The sequence below is a fragment of the Nicrophorus vespilloides genome, unplaced genomic scaffold, assembly GCF_001412225.1.
Source record: "Nicrophorus vespilloides isolate i.1.1-1 unplaced genomic scaffold, Nicve_v1.0, whole genome shotgun sequence".
Lineage (NCBI taxonomy): Eukaryota > Metazoa > Arthropoda > Insecta > Coleoptera > Silphidae > Nicrophorus > Nicrophorus vespilloides.
Window position 1 is genome coordinate 15,349 of NW_017097142.1, and position 15,763 is coordinate 31,111.

Genomic DNA, 15,763 nt, shown 5'->3' on the forward strand with positions numbered 1-15,763 from the left:
GACAAAAAGTAACCTTCAATTAAATTAATCATTACGTAATGTGATTTTGTACTTTTATTGACATGTGTCATAATATTTATTGTATACCTAATAAAATAATAGCATCTATACTAAGAATTGTTTATAGAAAAGTTTGTACAAAGAAGATTTGTTTATTCAAATCTTAGATTTCACCTTTACGTGTTTGTTAAATGATTCGCATTATGCAAACTATTTGAATATAAAAAATCAAGAATAAATATTCAACCTACAAAAGACACGATATTTAAAAGCAATAACTCTACTTAAAACTAAATAAAAGTTGTAATTTTTGATCAAATTAAATTTAAATATATATTTAATATACATTGGTCCCTGGGATTGCGATTAACATGATCAGCGAGTGTTTTACAAAACAAGCAAAAATTTTTAATAAATTTGAACTTAATCTTACATGCTACATGCTAAACTTACACTCCAAGAGTTTTGTAAAAATTATTTCAACATTGTAAACTCATCGATAAACTTGTTTTGATATACCAGTCAAGTTCGTTTGGAAATGTACCACGAATTAAAATCACAATGAAGTAATTAAGAATCTATATTATAAATAAATGTAATTAATAACTGACTGTTACTTTAAAATATTAAGGAAACTAATATGTTGCGTATTTCAATGTAAATATAGATGTAAACAATAACTTTACGAACTAACGCAATGTTTAACATGAATACTAAATCAATGTACATACATGCATTATTGTAATTAATTACTTAAAATTAATCTGTATTAATGGGTAAAAATATAACTATTATTGATTACGGTCTGCATAATTATAGGATTAGTAATTATTTGTATAATAAGGTATCCATGGAATACATTTGAATAATTAATAATTATACTAATTATCTAATCTATATTTGTAAATTAGGATTACAAAACAGACGAATAATTTAATATAATTTATTACAACTATTTAGATATTTGAAACTCAACTTTTACTAATAAGTATATTAATTGCAATAATTATTTACAATAAATTGAAGACAAAGAAGTATATCGTTTTAAATAATAAATATAATTTATTGTACACAAACATACAATGGTTGTTGACCTGCGTTAATCAATAATAAGTCGATAATTACAAATTAATTTGAATGAAAACTTGCTCTAATAGACATATTCAAAATTCACATTACCAAAATGAGTAAAGTAGGAAAAGTGATTTATTTTCCATCTACTTCCTGCTTCTCTTTTTAATATTCAAAGGGCGTGGTTAATTTAGTACGAATACATTTTTTTTTATCGCTTTTACTAATAATTATAAATCATTACATTAAATGGCAAAGTCGCGTATGATAATGGCTCGAGGTGAATCAACTTTAATGGAAAATAATAGGTTAGTAAATTATGCTGCCCAGCCTTGACCAGGCAGGCTCAGGACGTAAGCATTGATTAAAAAATTGAGGAAGCGATCCGTGCACGCGACAATTACGAAATTTCCATGGAAAAAAAGTAATAATAAATGCAAACGCAGGTGGAATTGGATGAGAACATAATTCATAGCGTATATATTATACGGTCTGAAATGAACTGTGAATCCGAAGTGTGCATATAAATATGACGCTGATGCTTTTTGGGGGGGTCTGCGAACGTGTGAAAATCGATCCGGAAACTATTTGAAATCTGGTGAAAAATAGTTTAATCCTGACTCGCGCCGTCTATTTATGCGGGCAACCATAGAAGGAAATTGTAATGTCAGACCACACATCAAAATCGATAATTTCGAATTGGAAAATATGTATGTTTCGATTGCAGATTTGATCGGTCTTCAATTAAAGTTTAATTTGATTTAATCATAGCTCAGAAATAAAAAGTTTGTGAAAATTAGCAATGGTTTAAATATAGACAAATAATTGTAATACTTCTTCCAAATAGATTATGAAATATTTGTGGAAAGTTTTGATTAAAAAAAAAATGTAGTCCGTCGAATTATTTTTTAAAGAAACCGTAATTTCTAAGTTGTAGATTTTATGAATTTAATGGACTAGAGAACTATAAAATACTTTTATGAAACAGATTTATTTTGCTAAGCTTTCTCGGCTAAAAACCATCCAAAGTTAAAAGGTTTTGGATACTAAGATGTTAGAATAATTAATTTGTTTCAAGAAAAACTTTAAAAATGTTGTTGCAATTATTATTAAATCCGAAGACACTATTTGAGGCTATAAAAGAATAATATTATAATAATGCGGACAAAGATCGCTTTAAAAAAAATAAATTCAACAGTTAGAGATTTCTGCAAACATGTATGTCTATTTATTATGGAATTGTTTACATTTCAATTTAAGAAATATTGGGAAGGAAAGAACAGTGTAAAATCTATCATTTCTCTTGAAATGGCCGTACATTCATCATGCAGTGTGCAATTTATTTAAGTTGTTTCTTATCTTCTGAGCAGACGGATAATGTGTTTGTGTGTTGTAAATATATATATAAAAGCGTGCATGAATGTGTGTATAGACTTCAAAAGAAGAAAGTTCCCTGGAAACGTGAACGCAGTACATTTCGGGTAGATAAGATTCGTTCGAGAAGTAAAAGGAGTCAAAATAATTTATATTCCCCACATACGAAACAAAGCTAATTTTTGTTTCGGAGCTTTAAAGTGGTGCCGAAATCCTCAACCCTCCATTCATTTCACATCCTCTCCCCCTTTGTAGCAAAACCATTCCACCTGTAATCTTCATTATCTTGGGACCGGAATCATCAGCATGAGCCAACCATTCAAACTATTCCCTTCCTCTTCTGTATATAAAACGGTGGAACGGGAGGAGGAAGGAAAACTATTTCACAGCGATATCACCGCAAATTATAACAGTCGAAGTTACTTGCAAGCAGTTCCATTTCAATCCATGAAACTGATCCCAGCGAACGAGAAATTGAAATGGAAGTAAACAAATTACACGGTCGCCTCCTTACATAATGACAATATTTTTATTCTTTGAAGATTTTAATTATACGCATTTGATAGAACGAATGACGACTTTAAGGACGAAACGATTATTTTTCATTGCGGTAATCGTCTGTTCCTTTTTTTTGTTAAGTAGAGAATCAGTTAAAGCGTATGAAGATTCGAATTGAAAACTTGATACAGCCACGAGCGGTTTGGCAAATAGCATGGAGAGTTAAGCATGCGGAAATTTTAGGTAAATGTACGGAAAGTTTCGGAGCCGCTGCAATTTGGATCTCAAAAGAAAATTGGGAAGAGACGAAATCGTTAAAGAGCGATGCTTTCAATGACTCCAAGATTATAATTAAATAAAATATTTACATTATTTTATGTTTAGTATTGAAAATACATTTTTTTTACTGAAATTATTTTGTTTTTAATTTTATTTATTTAAATGTTTTATTATGATTCTTATAAATGTTATCAGATAGATTATAATACGAGGCTAAAGATAAGTCGTATAGGATAAGTCGTATTATCTTTATTGGGAATTTATTAGAACTAAATCTATATCACAGAAGTAGAAATTAACAGCGGCCATAAATCCAACGTGTGCGAGACTTAATCGGAATTATCGCTGCTTTCTGTGTCGTGTAACAAACATAACGTGGCTTTACTGAAACGCTTTACTTTTGAAACATTTATGGTTTCTAATTGCTTCAACGTGAACATCATCTGAGATTGCAGATACCTTTAATTATGTTTATTATTCTGAAACAGGAGCACAATTTCGTTATACAATGAGATGATTTTATTTATTAGCAACTATTTTTGTTTGAGAGTATATAAGTTCCAAGAACATTCAATAAAATTGTGGAAATCATATACATTAACTTTTCTTGTTCTTTTTGTTAATAAAGAGATAAATTTCTTATATGCAGGAATTTTTAAATCTGTAGTTGTATATAAATCAGATATAATAATCGTAATTGAAACTGTGAATATGAAGTGTAAATCATTTAAAAGTTTGTTAAAATATATTGATTTAAGAATTATGAAATAATGAAGCGAAGTTTCGAGATCATAATTTTTGCACATAACTTTTAATGTGTTTCAGACTGCGCTGTATATAAATCTCGGCCTTAGGCTACGAAAAAGAGACTAGGGTCTGAAATGAGTTATAAAAAAAAAGTTAAAGGTAACTTCATTTTTAAAAAGAAATTTTGAAATTAATTACATTTATGTATATGTGTTTCATAACGTTAATGAATATTAAACAACAATTTTTTTCGTTATATAATTTTATTTTTTTTTTCATTTAAAAATGAATTGAAATTAAAGAAAATTTGCAATTTGTTATTTATGGTACAATAAAGTTTTTTATGAGTATGGACACGACATAAATAATTATAATTAGTTCTGCACGTAAATAATGTCCATTATAGATTTCTATATATTATCTAAAGTGAACGAATGTTGGTTTTCCCATACATTTAGACGTGGAAAAACTGACTTCGTGCCTCGATAAATTTATTATTGAATAGTTATTTTTAAATTAAAATGTTTTCTTTATACACTAAAATTTTGTACATTACATTTTTACAACTTAAAATTTATTGTGTTTTTAAGAAGCTTGTAATTTAATTTATAAAAGTAACTAAAGGATTTTAAGAATATAATTAGGTTCTTTACATAATCATTATATTAAACAGCTTCTAACCATGACGGTATAAAATCAGTAACCGGAAACATAACGGAAGTATTCGTATTTTTTTAAGGAAACCTTGAAATCCATAAAAAAGTGGATAATAACAACATAACAACCTCGATAAACGATCAGTTTATATTGGATATGTACAATGAAGATTTATAGTATAGAAAAATGAAAATAACTTATGAACAATTATTAAATTTCTTCTTTTAGTTAAATCTTTTTTTGGCCACTTTATTTTTATGCATTTTTAAGTCTTCGTTTATTTCTGTTTCAGTGCGGAACCGATTTACGCAGATTATGCGAGGTATTATTGTACTTGTACTGTACTGAAATTAAGTACAACATTGAAACTAGAAATTAATTAAAAATTTGATGAATATCCTATTTATTAAGTAAATAATAATAGTGCTGAAAAGTTTTATACAACTTTGGTTATTGTATTGGATTTTATAAACATACCGTGTATATGAGTTTTCCTGGACATTGAGGAACTATTTTGACATTTTAGACCCAATGAATTTAGTAACAAAAATCACATTTTTCTTATATATTCTATATACATAATGATAAATTATGCTCCAGTACTAATTTTTAAAATTATGAAACTTATTTATATAAGTATATATTAGTATATATTATACACATATTTACTTTCCGTGTCTTTATTATTATATTAACTTGTACTAATTGGATTATGCAATATACGAAAAATAAGTATATCTATGTTTAAATGTGTTAAAAATCATTTATAAAAACATTTATCGTGGATTAATATTGATGGCATGAATACAATTATTTGTATTAAAAAACAATATAAAATTATGAAAAAAAACTTAAAATTTAATAAAAAATAATGATAAGAATATGTGTCTGTATGATGAAAATTCGATATGCTTTCAATTCGCATTGAATGATGAGAAAAGGGGATTTGACGCGCGTAATTAGCGCGCAGGGAGTTATTAAGTGCGGAAAATTCTTGCCGAACAAAACTAATTTAAATTCGCTGTCCCTCGGATAGGAAGGCTCGTGAGTAGTTGTTGAGGGGCGGGCGGTTTTACCGTGACAAAAGGATCGATGTGCGCGAGGAACTGCAGCCGCCTCTCCAAATTCACCGCCGCCACAGGCACAGCCACGACGGTAGCCATCGTCGAGACATCGAGGCAAGCGTGTGCAGGGCGAGAGGGGGTAGAGTCGCTCCTTTCTTCCCTACCCTCAGGCGCTTTAGCCCTCCGGCCACGTGCCGCCTCCTTAATTAACTAGCGAACATTCCGCGACCATAATTATACCGGCGTGAAAAGCGCGAACGGATACGTGTGCAACGCACACTGCACACATATTAAATCAAAACGTTAACACTAATTGCACAAAAACAATCCCCATCGATGGGTTAATTGGGTTAATTTAACTAAAACATCGCACCGATGCATATTGAACTACTACACATTTCGCTGCTGATGTAATGTTGATATCCGGATTCCTGGTTCTCCACGCATCGATACCAGCATATGCACACACAGATCACAGACTTTTGGATAATATCGTGCTACATCAGTTTGCTATTTAATTAAACATACACCATCAAATTTAATCCTATTATGAATAGATCAATGAAAAAATAATACCTCTATTGGCTGATATAATTGATTGTGGTTAATTGAATTCTAATAAAGGTAAATTCATATCTGAATCTTTTTGAATTTACACGTAGAGTTTTTATAAAACTCACAAAACTCATTAACAAAAGTAATTTAAACAACAAAATATTGTATATTATATTAAAGTAAGTTGGCAATGACAGAAAGTCCAATAAATTATGTAATAATATATTGTACTCCATAAAATAACTGAATGATATTTTGGTCGTTGATAATTTTGAAAAAAAGCTATGATTAATAGTTGAATTGATGAAATAGTGCATTTTAGAAGCAATATAATACATAATAAACACAACCTGAAAGACCTATTTTAGTTAAGTGTTTTACAATCGGTTTCAATTATAGAAATGATTTATATATACTTATATTTATTACAAATATTTGATATTCTTATAATCAAAATTTGAACATATTTTCTAATCTTCTCTCAAATAGAGCATTGCTCCTTTAAGAAAAGTTTCAATTAACTTGTGTCTACTCTAAATTCCGCATGATAAATAATATATATTACCTTTTACCACATTTAGGAAAAGTTATGTCAAAGAAAACCAAGTATACAAGTTTTATATATAAACTATGCAATCGGTGGTAGTATAAAAATATTAATGTATTGCAATTAAATTGTTTCAAATATAACTTTTTGATTGTAGAATATACTATAATAGGTTAATTACAATTTTATAATTACATTTGTTTTAGTGCCATGTATTTTTATTAGAGTTAATATAATTATCGCCTTAAAAAATATTTAATTACTTGTTGTTTTTTTTTTTCATTTAGATGATCAAATCAAGATTATACAAAGTATTTATATTTGTATTTGTATTATTTGTAGAAAATGCTTTGATTTTAATTAAATCTCCGAAAACAATTATACACGCAAGATTTCTATATGCTCAATTAGAATAATGACTCATCTAACATACGGAGCTTAATTAAAAGATGCAACAGTGTTATTAGAATTTGACGATCTCAAGATTAGAGAGCCAAAAATATAATTATTAGCAAAACATATCATTATCGTGTTTAACTACTTTTGAGAATATAATTGATATATAAATTATTCTTTTAGTAAAAACACTTGAAAAATTACCATGATTTAATTTCGTTTCGAAGAACTTTTAGCAATTGGGTCGCTATACAATTTCACATAAACACGCGAGACAAGAAGGTTGAAGGCTTATTTTCTAATGAAAATATTGTGTATAGAGTTATGTAGTTTTATTTTATTTCAAATAAATAAGTATTTATAAATTTGTTAATGAAATTATTTATCTACAAAATTCCTTCTTTCTAATTGTGATATTTCTTTAATGTTTTAGAAATTTTTAATTTAAAATTATTTATTATTTTTAAGATCATTAAGATAATTGATATGGGATTTCTTTAACAACTTACCCTATAGGAAATCCTCACATTTTATTACGTAAACGCATGTGATGTAATGGGGTGTTACTCTAACAAATTGTCTCCATTCTATTAGAGTGGCATTTTATTTGTCCCGGGTAGACGGACTGGATCAAATATTTAATGTAATTACAGTTTGGAATAATTTCATCATCAGTGCGGAATTAAACATTAAATCAAATTATAATAATAATATAATAAAAATCAGTTTGAATTATAAATGAGTGGTTTTCATTTTGCGAACGTGAAATATTTCCGCAATCAAACGCCAGTATTAATAATAAACAATGAGCGCTTTTTGCGCGATTAATTTGCGGTTTTGTAATCGCGCAGCGTTATTTACTTTTGGAGATTTTATAAATTCAATCATTACGTAGAACGCGAATACCCCCAACCGACCGACACGAATTAAATCTATTTATATTCGTATCATTGTTGTTCGTTAATTAATCGTATGCGCATATATAGAAAAAATTATACATAAATCAACGTTTGCTCTAATCGAAAGGAAAACAAGTTAATACAAACATCGATATTGTACATAAAATTTAATGATATTCTGAATTCTAATTATTCTATGAATTACCCGGTTATTATAAAAAATAACGACGTTGTACAATATAAAGTATATTCAAGGCCATATATAATGTTCAATTTTTAACGGATTTTTTATTACACAATGGGTAAGTTTAAACTACAGAACTGTGTCATATTTCAACTATATATAAATAATTGATATTATATGAAAAAATATATAATTTAGCTTAAAACTAGGACGATGTTGCACTGAGATCGTTGACTAACTATGGCAATTATTACAAGAAAACCGCAAGTACTTAATTCCGTTAAGTTTAAACTGTTTTTGAGACGTCTAGACTCAGAATTATTATGCAAAAAAGAATATTTCTTGTTTGAGCTATCCCTTCAGTATTAATGATCGACTCTTTTTTATGGGTAGGGTGTTAGGACGAGGGAGATAAAGTGAATGTAACAGTTTGGTCTTTTGGGGGGAGGTTTGACGCCGGGCGTGATGGATGATGCAGGTAAGTTCCCTGGAGAAACCGCAGCTTTTAATCGATATAGTCTCCCCTTAAATCCTAATCCTAATTAAGGATAATATCCTCATTATGTGGCGTGACTTAGAATAGGTATCGATTTTTCGGCGTGACAAAATGGGTATTATTATTAGTAGTGGCAGTCTTGGGGAACCATCCTCTAGATTGCATTATCATATTGCATTAGTCAATGCGAGGTTGCAGTAAAGGGTGGGTAGGCACTCGGTGGGTGGCGGTGGTGTTATGGGGGAGGAGGGTCGTAACGGCGGCGCTGGAAGAGAGATGGCGGCAAAAGGACGTCGACCAAAGGGGAAAAATAACGCGGAAACATACATAATTCAACGGGTGCTCACGGAAAAAGGTACCAATTTGCAATTTACATTATAAAATCTATCCACTCTTGTCGGTTAACACCTCTTACGTATGTTGTAGAGTTTGGAACTATCCACGAGACAGACTGTGTAGCACTTCTGTCAAATATCCGGATGACAATACATATTATTTTTGTAAAATAGAAAATAAATATATTCCATGTTTAATAAACAACTCATTCAGGTGTCAGCAATCTTTTTGGAGTGAAGATCCAATTTTAAGAGTATATCTGATAAACAAATAATTAAGGAGCCGCACGCGTTATACATGTATACATGCGAAATTAATCAATTACTCATTCAAATAGTAGCGGTTCGAAGCTGTAGGGTTGGCTACTTTAGTTCTAATACAGGTATCCCTCGACTTACTTTTCTTGTTCACTATTCAGTTACTGGATTTTCAAATATTAATGTTCTTTGTTCAACTAATGATTTTCTATTGGTTTAGATCTCTTATGTATTAGAATTTTCTATGTTGATAAATATGAATGTTATAATGAAAAAAAAAATTAAAACATAACTTTATAAAAATTAGGTGATATTAATTGTATTTATTATGCATTACTACTATTTTTTGGTTTAATTAATAATTGAAATAAATGTAAGTACTTGTATATGAATATAAAACTTTAGTAAAAAATTGAAAGTAAAGTTAAAATATTATTTTTTATTCATATTTAGATTTCCATAAACACATATTAATTTAATGTGAATTGTATAGTTGATACAAATAAATAGATTTGGTCAATTGTATATATTATTAAAAGAAAAATATTTATTTATAAATTTTCATTGGCTCTCATTTGGGTTAAATCTGATATCAATCAAAGTCTTTTTGCCTTTTTAAAATTAATATTTTAAGTATTTAAAGTTTGCTTTAATTGATGGGATTACAGATTCTGTTTGACAGATTAAATAATTCATATTGTGCGGCTTCGATCAATCCAGGTTTAAAAATTTCAAAAGAGACTAAATTTTAATTGAGGAAACTTAATTCTAATTGATTAGTATTAATTTATTTGCTATATATAAATAATAGGTTATTCAATCCGACTATAGATTATTTTTGTATAATTTTTGTTCCTCGATTAATCCGGTTTTGGCACTATACGAAGTATTACGATATATTTTTTATAGTTGATTTGTCGGAAAAATAAGTAAGGTAATTGCAATGTGCAAAATATGACGAAAATGGAACGATGTATTATCTTAGCTTGCATATTTGTACCTTGTTTTTGTCTGTTGTTATTTTATCAAAAGCTGAGGGTTGTTTAATTTGCAATAGCCTTAAATTATAATTTCATTTTTACAATTTACTGTAATTATCTTAATAGTAATATACTCGACAGTTACTTTCCATTAGTATGATCATTTCAGTACTTTAATTCTAGTTTGGAATCTTTACTTCCATAAAGAGGACATAGCATACGAAAAAAACATTATATTTAAAACTATTTTTATTATATCAAGATTTTAATTTAATCTGTATACATTTGACATATATAAAATTATAACTTAGTGGTACTAAAAATGAACTGACTTAGTAACTATTATTGATTGTCATTAGTTGATACGCTTGTACCATCTACCAATCTAATTCATGTTAAGTCCTTTAAAATCCCAAAGGGACATGTGTCACCTTACGTCAAAAATTATAATGGCTTAACTGGGGATGTCAACCTGCACCTCCGGAGCAAAATGCAGCTCCCCACTTCCACACCATATAAACTAATAGTGGTAGCTACGTAGGAAATACCATTTCACTAATAGAAATTGTGATCTTTTTAGACTTTTTTTAACAGGCTATAACTTAAAAATTGCTCGTTACTCTAAAAATGCCGAGGATGATAGAAATTATACTAATTAAATAATTGATTCTTCTAAATTATTTTTAATTAATTTGGTCAGAATATATCTATATTATTTATAAAATACATAAATCACGCAATTTGCCTCCGTAAAATTAACAATGAAAATAAAATAACAGATCGGACAAAAATAAACATCACAAAACAGCCGACCAGCTTCCATGCTGATTGATGATTTTCCATATTTCTCATCAAAATCATAAATGTACAAAAAAATATGTATATAATAATTCACACACCAGCAGAACGAAACAAAAAATATGCGTTTTGCGTCAGGTCATGCAATTACCAGTGATCAATAATAGACACAAACTAGCAAGAACAAAAAAAAACAAAACAATTAAAAAATATAAATAACATGTATTTCTATTGAATAATTACCACTTTGAATTAATATTATCCTTTGAAGCGACAAACAAAGGCTGCATGGATTATTCAAAATGTTAAGAGTTAATTAAATTCTGTTTTTGATATGTCATTATGTACTTGTTCATTAAAAAGAAAATATCATATCCGGAGGTGATATTTTAGTTTCGCTTCTTTTTTTATTATAAAAAGTGGTTATAATTAATGCAAATTAATCCTGTTGGTATATTTTTGCGTGTATCTTTAACGTCGTGCAGCACGAGAAAAGCTCTTTACATTTTCAAATTTCCCCGTCTTCGGATTTCCAGATATTAAAACGCGCGTTTGGAATTCCAAGCAATGACAGGACAAAAGACGTTGAAGTTACTTCACAATGTAACCTGCTATTTGAAATATGTAAATACGATGCACGGCGTTATTATTTATTTCTAAAACGGAAACCGTTAAATACGACATCGATGTATTATTATTGTTATATGTTTTTGTTTTAACCACACGAAACATCTAGAAAAGATATATTTTGTAAGCTAGAACTAAAAAGGACAATGTAGTCATTCACTTATAGTACATTATTAACAGATGTTCGATATTACGTACATCATTATTTCCCGCACTTTGACTTCATTACGATCAGATGTTCAAGTCAAAGTAATCTGTTCTGTCAATATCTCGGAATCATTATACAGGAAAAAAATATTAGTGTTGCAAAGTATGGTGAATATTTTTTTATAACTTATTTTAGAAGAAACTATTGTTAACAAAATAAAATATTAATGAAAATCAATGAATAATACATTACAAAATGCAAATCTAAGTTAATGAAATTTGTTTTATTTTATGAATTAAAGTAAATAATTACATGTAAGGTTATACAGAAAAAAATAGTGTTCTATAAGTATAGTAAATTAATAAATAAATATATAAAGAATGAATGCAGATATAAATTACATTAATTAAAATAATTTATTTGAATATTGTATGTACAAACAGAATATTTATTAGCGAGAATTTAATTAAATGTAATAATTATTTATCAATGATTGTGTTACCAATATATAAACGTTATCAAACTTGTTTGCTCTTTCAATTAGCTGACAAATATTGAATTAACAAAATTATTCATAAATAGTCTTTAATTACGAGTTTTGAAGACAACGAACTAGATGAAATAAATTGCGAATTATAAACTTTATTAATTAGGCGAGATGAAGGGACCTGATAATATTTGAAAACTTAATTACTTTTTTAAAATTAAAAACGTATTAATACGAGTTAGATAAAAAAAAATGAGCAGGAAATAAACTGCCGTTAGTTAAAAATAGATCTGGTAATCCCCAAATAACGTGTTCTATAAAATCAATAATAATAAGATTTGCCAAATTTAAATTAGTAAAAAAAACTGGATAATGTCAGATTTGTAATGAGAAATATGTTATTTAAGTGATAGCATTTTATTGAGAGCAATTGAATTATTGCAACATAGATTCATGATTCTATATTAAATAATCATAAATCTCATTCGATAGTAGGTTAAAGTCATAATAAATGAATTGCCTTGTAACACTGTAAATTATAAATAAATATACAAAATAAAAGTCTTAGATTGATTTATTATTAAAGTAATTAAAGAATATTATTTTTAGCAAATTTATGAAGTAAATAAGACTTTCGAAATTGGTCTAAGATTATTTTAATCGTTTTTGTTCTAATTGTAAAAGCGGTTTTGCGGTTGCATTTCCCTATCGTAATTTTAATAATTTAAGTACAAAAGGAAATTCTTATCCTATTTTCACGATAAATCTGTCGGTTTCCGCTGAATCGTCTTATACGAAATACATATAGCCAATAAATATTCGTTGAATAATTTCCAAATCCGAATATTTCAAAATCAATAAATAAAAGCGAAGATGTGTCCGTATAATCAAAGTGGAACTCATTCAATTTAGTATTCAAGAAAGTTGAATAAAAAACGAAATTAATCACAATAAATCCCACACGGAGAGGTTAAATATTCCGAGCGGCAACAATTAAAGAAAGTTGTTATAAAGTTTGATAGAAGTGTGTTAAATTGTATTCAAAAATACCGGATTTTTTTATTCGGTTTAAATTATTGTACTTTATTAAAGAACTATTATTTATTTAAATTTATTCAATTAATGGTAGACTTCATAAGTCCGCCATTAATGAAATTAATTAATTTTAAATGAATTTGTACTTCTAGTTCAATGGGTTTTCGGTTTGTGTCAATAGGATTGTAATAATGTAAAATTTTATTACGATGTAATTCTGTATTATATTTATGTTTGTTTTTGCGATGCAAAATCAATTTTCAATTCAATTAAAAGTGGATTTTACAAAACACTGGCATTATTTGTTGTCTGTTTTTGTAATTGAAATGTTGATGTATGCGTTTGTTCAAATTTATAGGAAATTACCCATATTTTCATTTGAATTCAATTGAATTAAAATTTATAAAAAAAAAACATTGAAACAAAAAAAAAGCTTTTTTTTCGCCGAATTATTGAATTTTAGAATATATTTAAAATAATATGTAATTTGTATATATTTATTACATTTTAAAATTATGAATAAAATAAAAGTAGATAAACGAAAAATGTTGTCAATAAAAAAAAATAATTATTTGCTTTTTTTCGTAATTATTGAATTTGAGATTATTACTTGTTGGAATATTTTAATTACTAATAGAAAAATTTATAATTAATAACAAGAATATTAATATAATTTATACAAAAATTTATATAAATTTCAATTTTTTTAATAATTCGTAATATAAAATGAGTAGAATATAATCAAATAACTTGTTCTACAAAATCAATAATCGATAGACTTCCCAAATTTAAACTAGTAAAAAATGGATAAATGGATTTATAATGAGAAATATCTTAATTTTATCAATTGAATTGTTGCAATTATTCTATATTAAATAAATTTCAATTTTTTGAAAAAATATACTTTTTTTCTTCATATATAATTTTCGTATTTTTAAAAACTAATTTAATCCAAAGTGAAAGTTTTTATAAAATTTCTGAATTTTTCGAAATACAATATTTCAGAAAGATATAATTGATTTGAAGATTTTTGCTTTAAAAAAATATACATTTATTAATTATTTTTGTATATAAAATACTTTATTAGTAAAATAATGTTGAGAAACTAGTAGTTTACTAGTTCATTATTATTGCAAACAATTTTTAATTATTTGAATATAATTATATAAATCTCAGTAATTTATTTGTTTTCTTTTAAATTTTAGTCTGAATTATTGAAATAATTAATTGGTTCAACAATAATATTTTTAATTTGCAGAAATACATTTGAATTTTTCACTTAATAATTTTGAATATTTATATTTCATAAAATCTGTAAAATTATATTTAATAATATTTTTGAATTGACAATTGATGATTTGAAAATAATCGTAAATCAATAATTAATGAAATGAAAGTAAAAGCTTGAAAGTAGTTCGGAATAAAATAAAAGAAAGTGTTAACTTGCGGATAAAATTTAATTGGAAATAATTTAAATTCAATATGGTAAAATATTCGAATTTGTTGGATAATATTAAAGTATGTTAAAAACAAAACCGTAAATTGGATACAAAATAAAAAACGAAAAGCAAAAACTTTGAACTTACTTTCATTCTGAGCGAAACCGTGGACCACCAGGACGGCGAGGCAAAACACTTTTAGCGCGAAATTCATTTCGTCCGTATCACTTGAAAAATCACCAAACAATTGAAACAATACGCGCCGGACTCGAACTATTTATATAACTGCTCCATCCATCCCAGAGATGGGGGATTATACGCCAAACTCGAGAGGATTATGAATGGCGCGACGATAACAATACACAAGATCCGTATCATCGCACTGGATAAACTATTATCCTTCATTCATTCGAACGGTGTAAACTAGCGAGTGCACATGTACATAGAATCGTTTTGCGGTCACCGAGTTATCGATGGTTTACGCATTCAGCAAATCACCAATTAAGACCGTTCAAGAGCTGCCTCTTCCATTTCAACCTCCTACGTTGATATTTTTTATATTACACGCATTGCGCGCTCACCAATGCCAGAATTAATTGAGCGATGGGCGGAAATGTTCAAAACGCGGAAAACTTATCAATTCGTACGAAATATAATTATCTAATACGATGCGTGCTTCGAAACACGTGCACTTTCAATTTCACATTATTCGTATTTTTTTTTTCTTTCCTGCCGCTAACATCTATTTACTCGAATTATTCAGCGTAATTACATAATTGATCCTGTAAAAAATATATTTGTGAAGTTGAAAAAATAGCGTAGAGATGAGGACGAGGTCAATAAAATTTCGAATCAAATTACGAGTAACTTTTTTTATTGGTTAAAAGTT

The 15,763-nt window shown here is 27.7% G+C and overlaps 1 protein-coding gene across 1 annotated transcript in view; it reads right to left on the reverse strand.

Annotated features, from left to right (window-relative positions):
* LOC108559105 (carbonic anhydrase 7-like) overlaps positions 1–15,353 on the reverse strand; it is a 21,579-nt gene extending 6,226 nt beyond the window's left edge. Inside the window, exon 1 of the mRNA XM_017916249.1 lies at positions 15,022–15,353. Within this exon, the coding sequence (XP_017771738.1) occupies positions 15,022–15,088 (67 nt within the window). The 5' untranslated portion in view covers positions 15,089–15,353. The remainder of the gene's footprint in view (positions 1–15,021) is intronic.
* Positions 15,354–15,763: the final 410 nt, after the last annotated feature.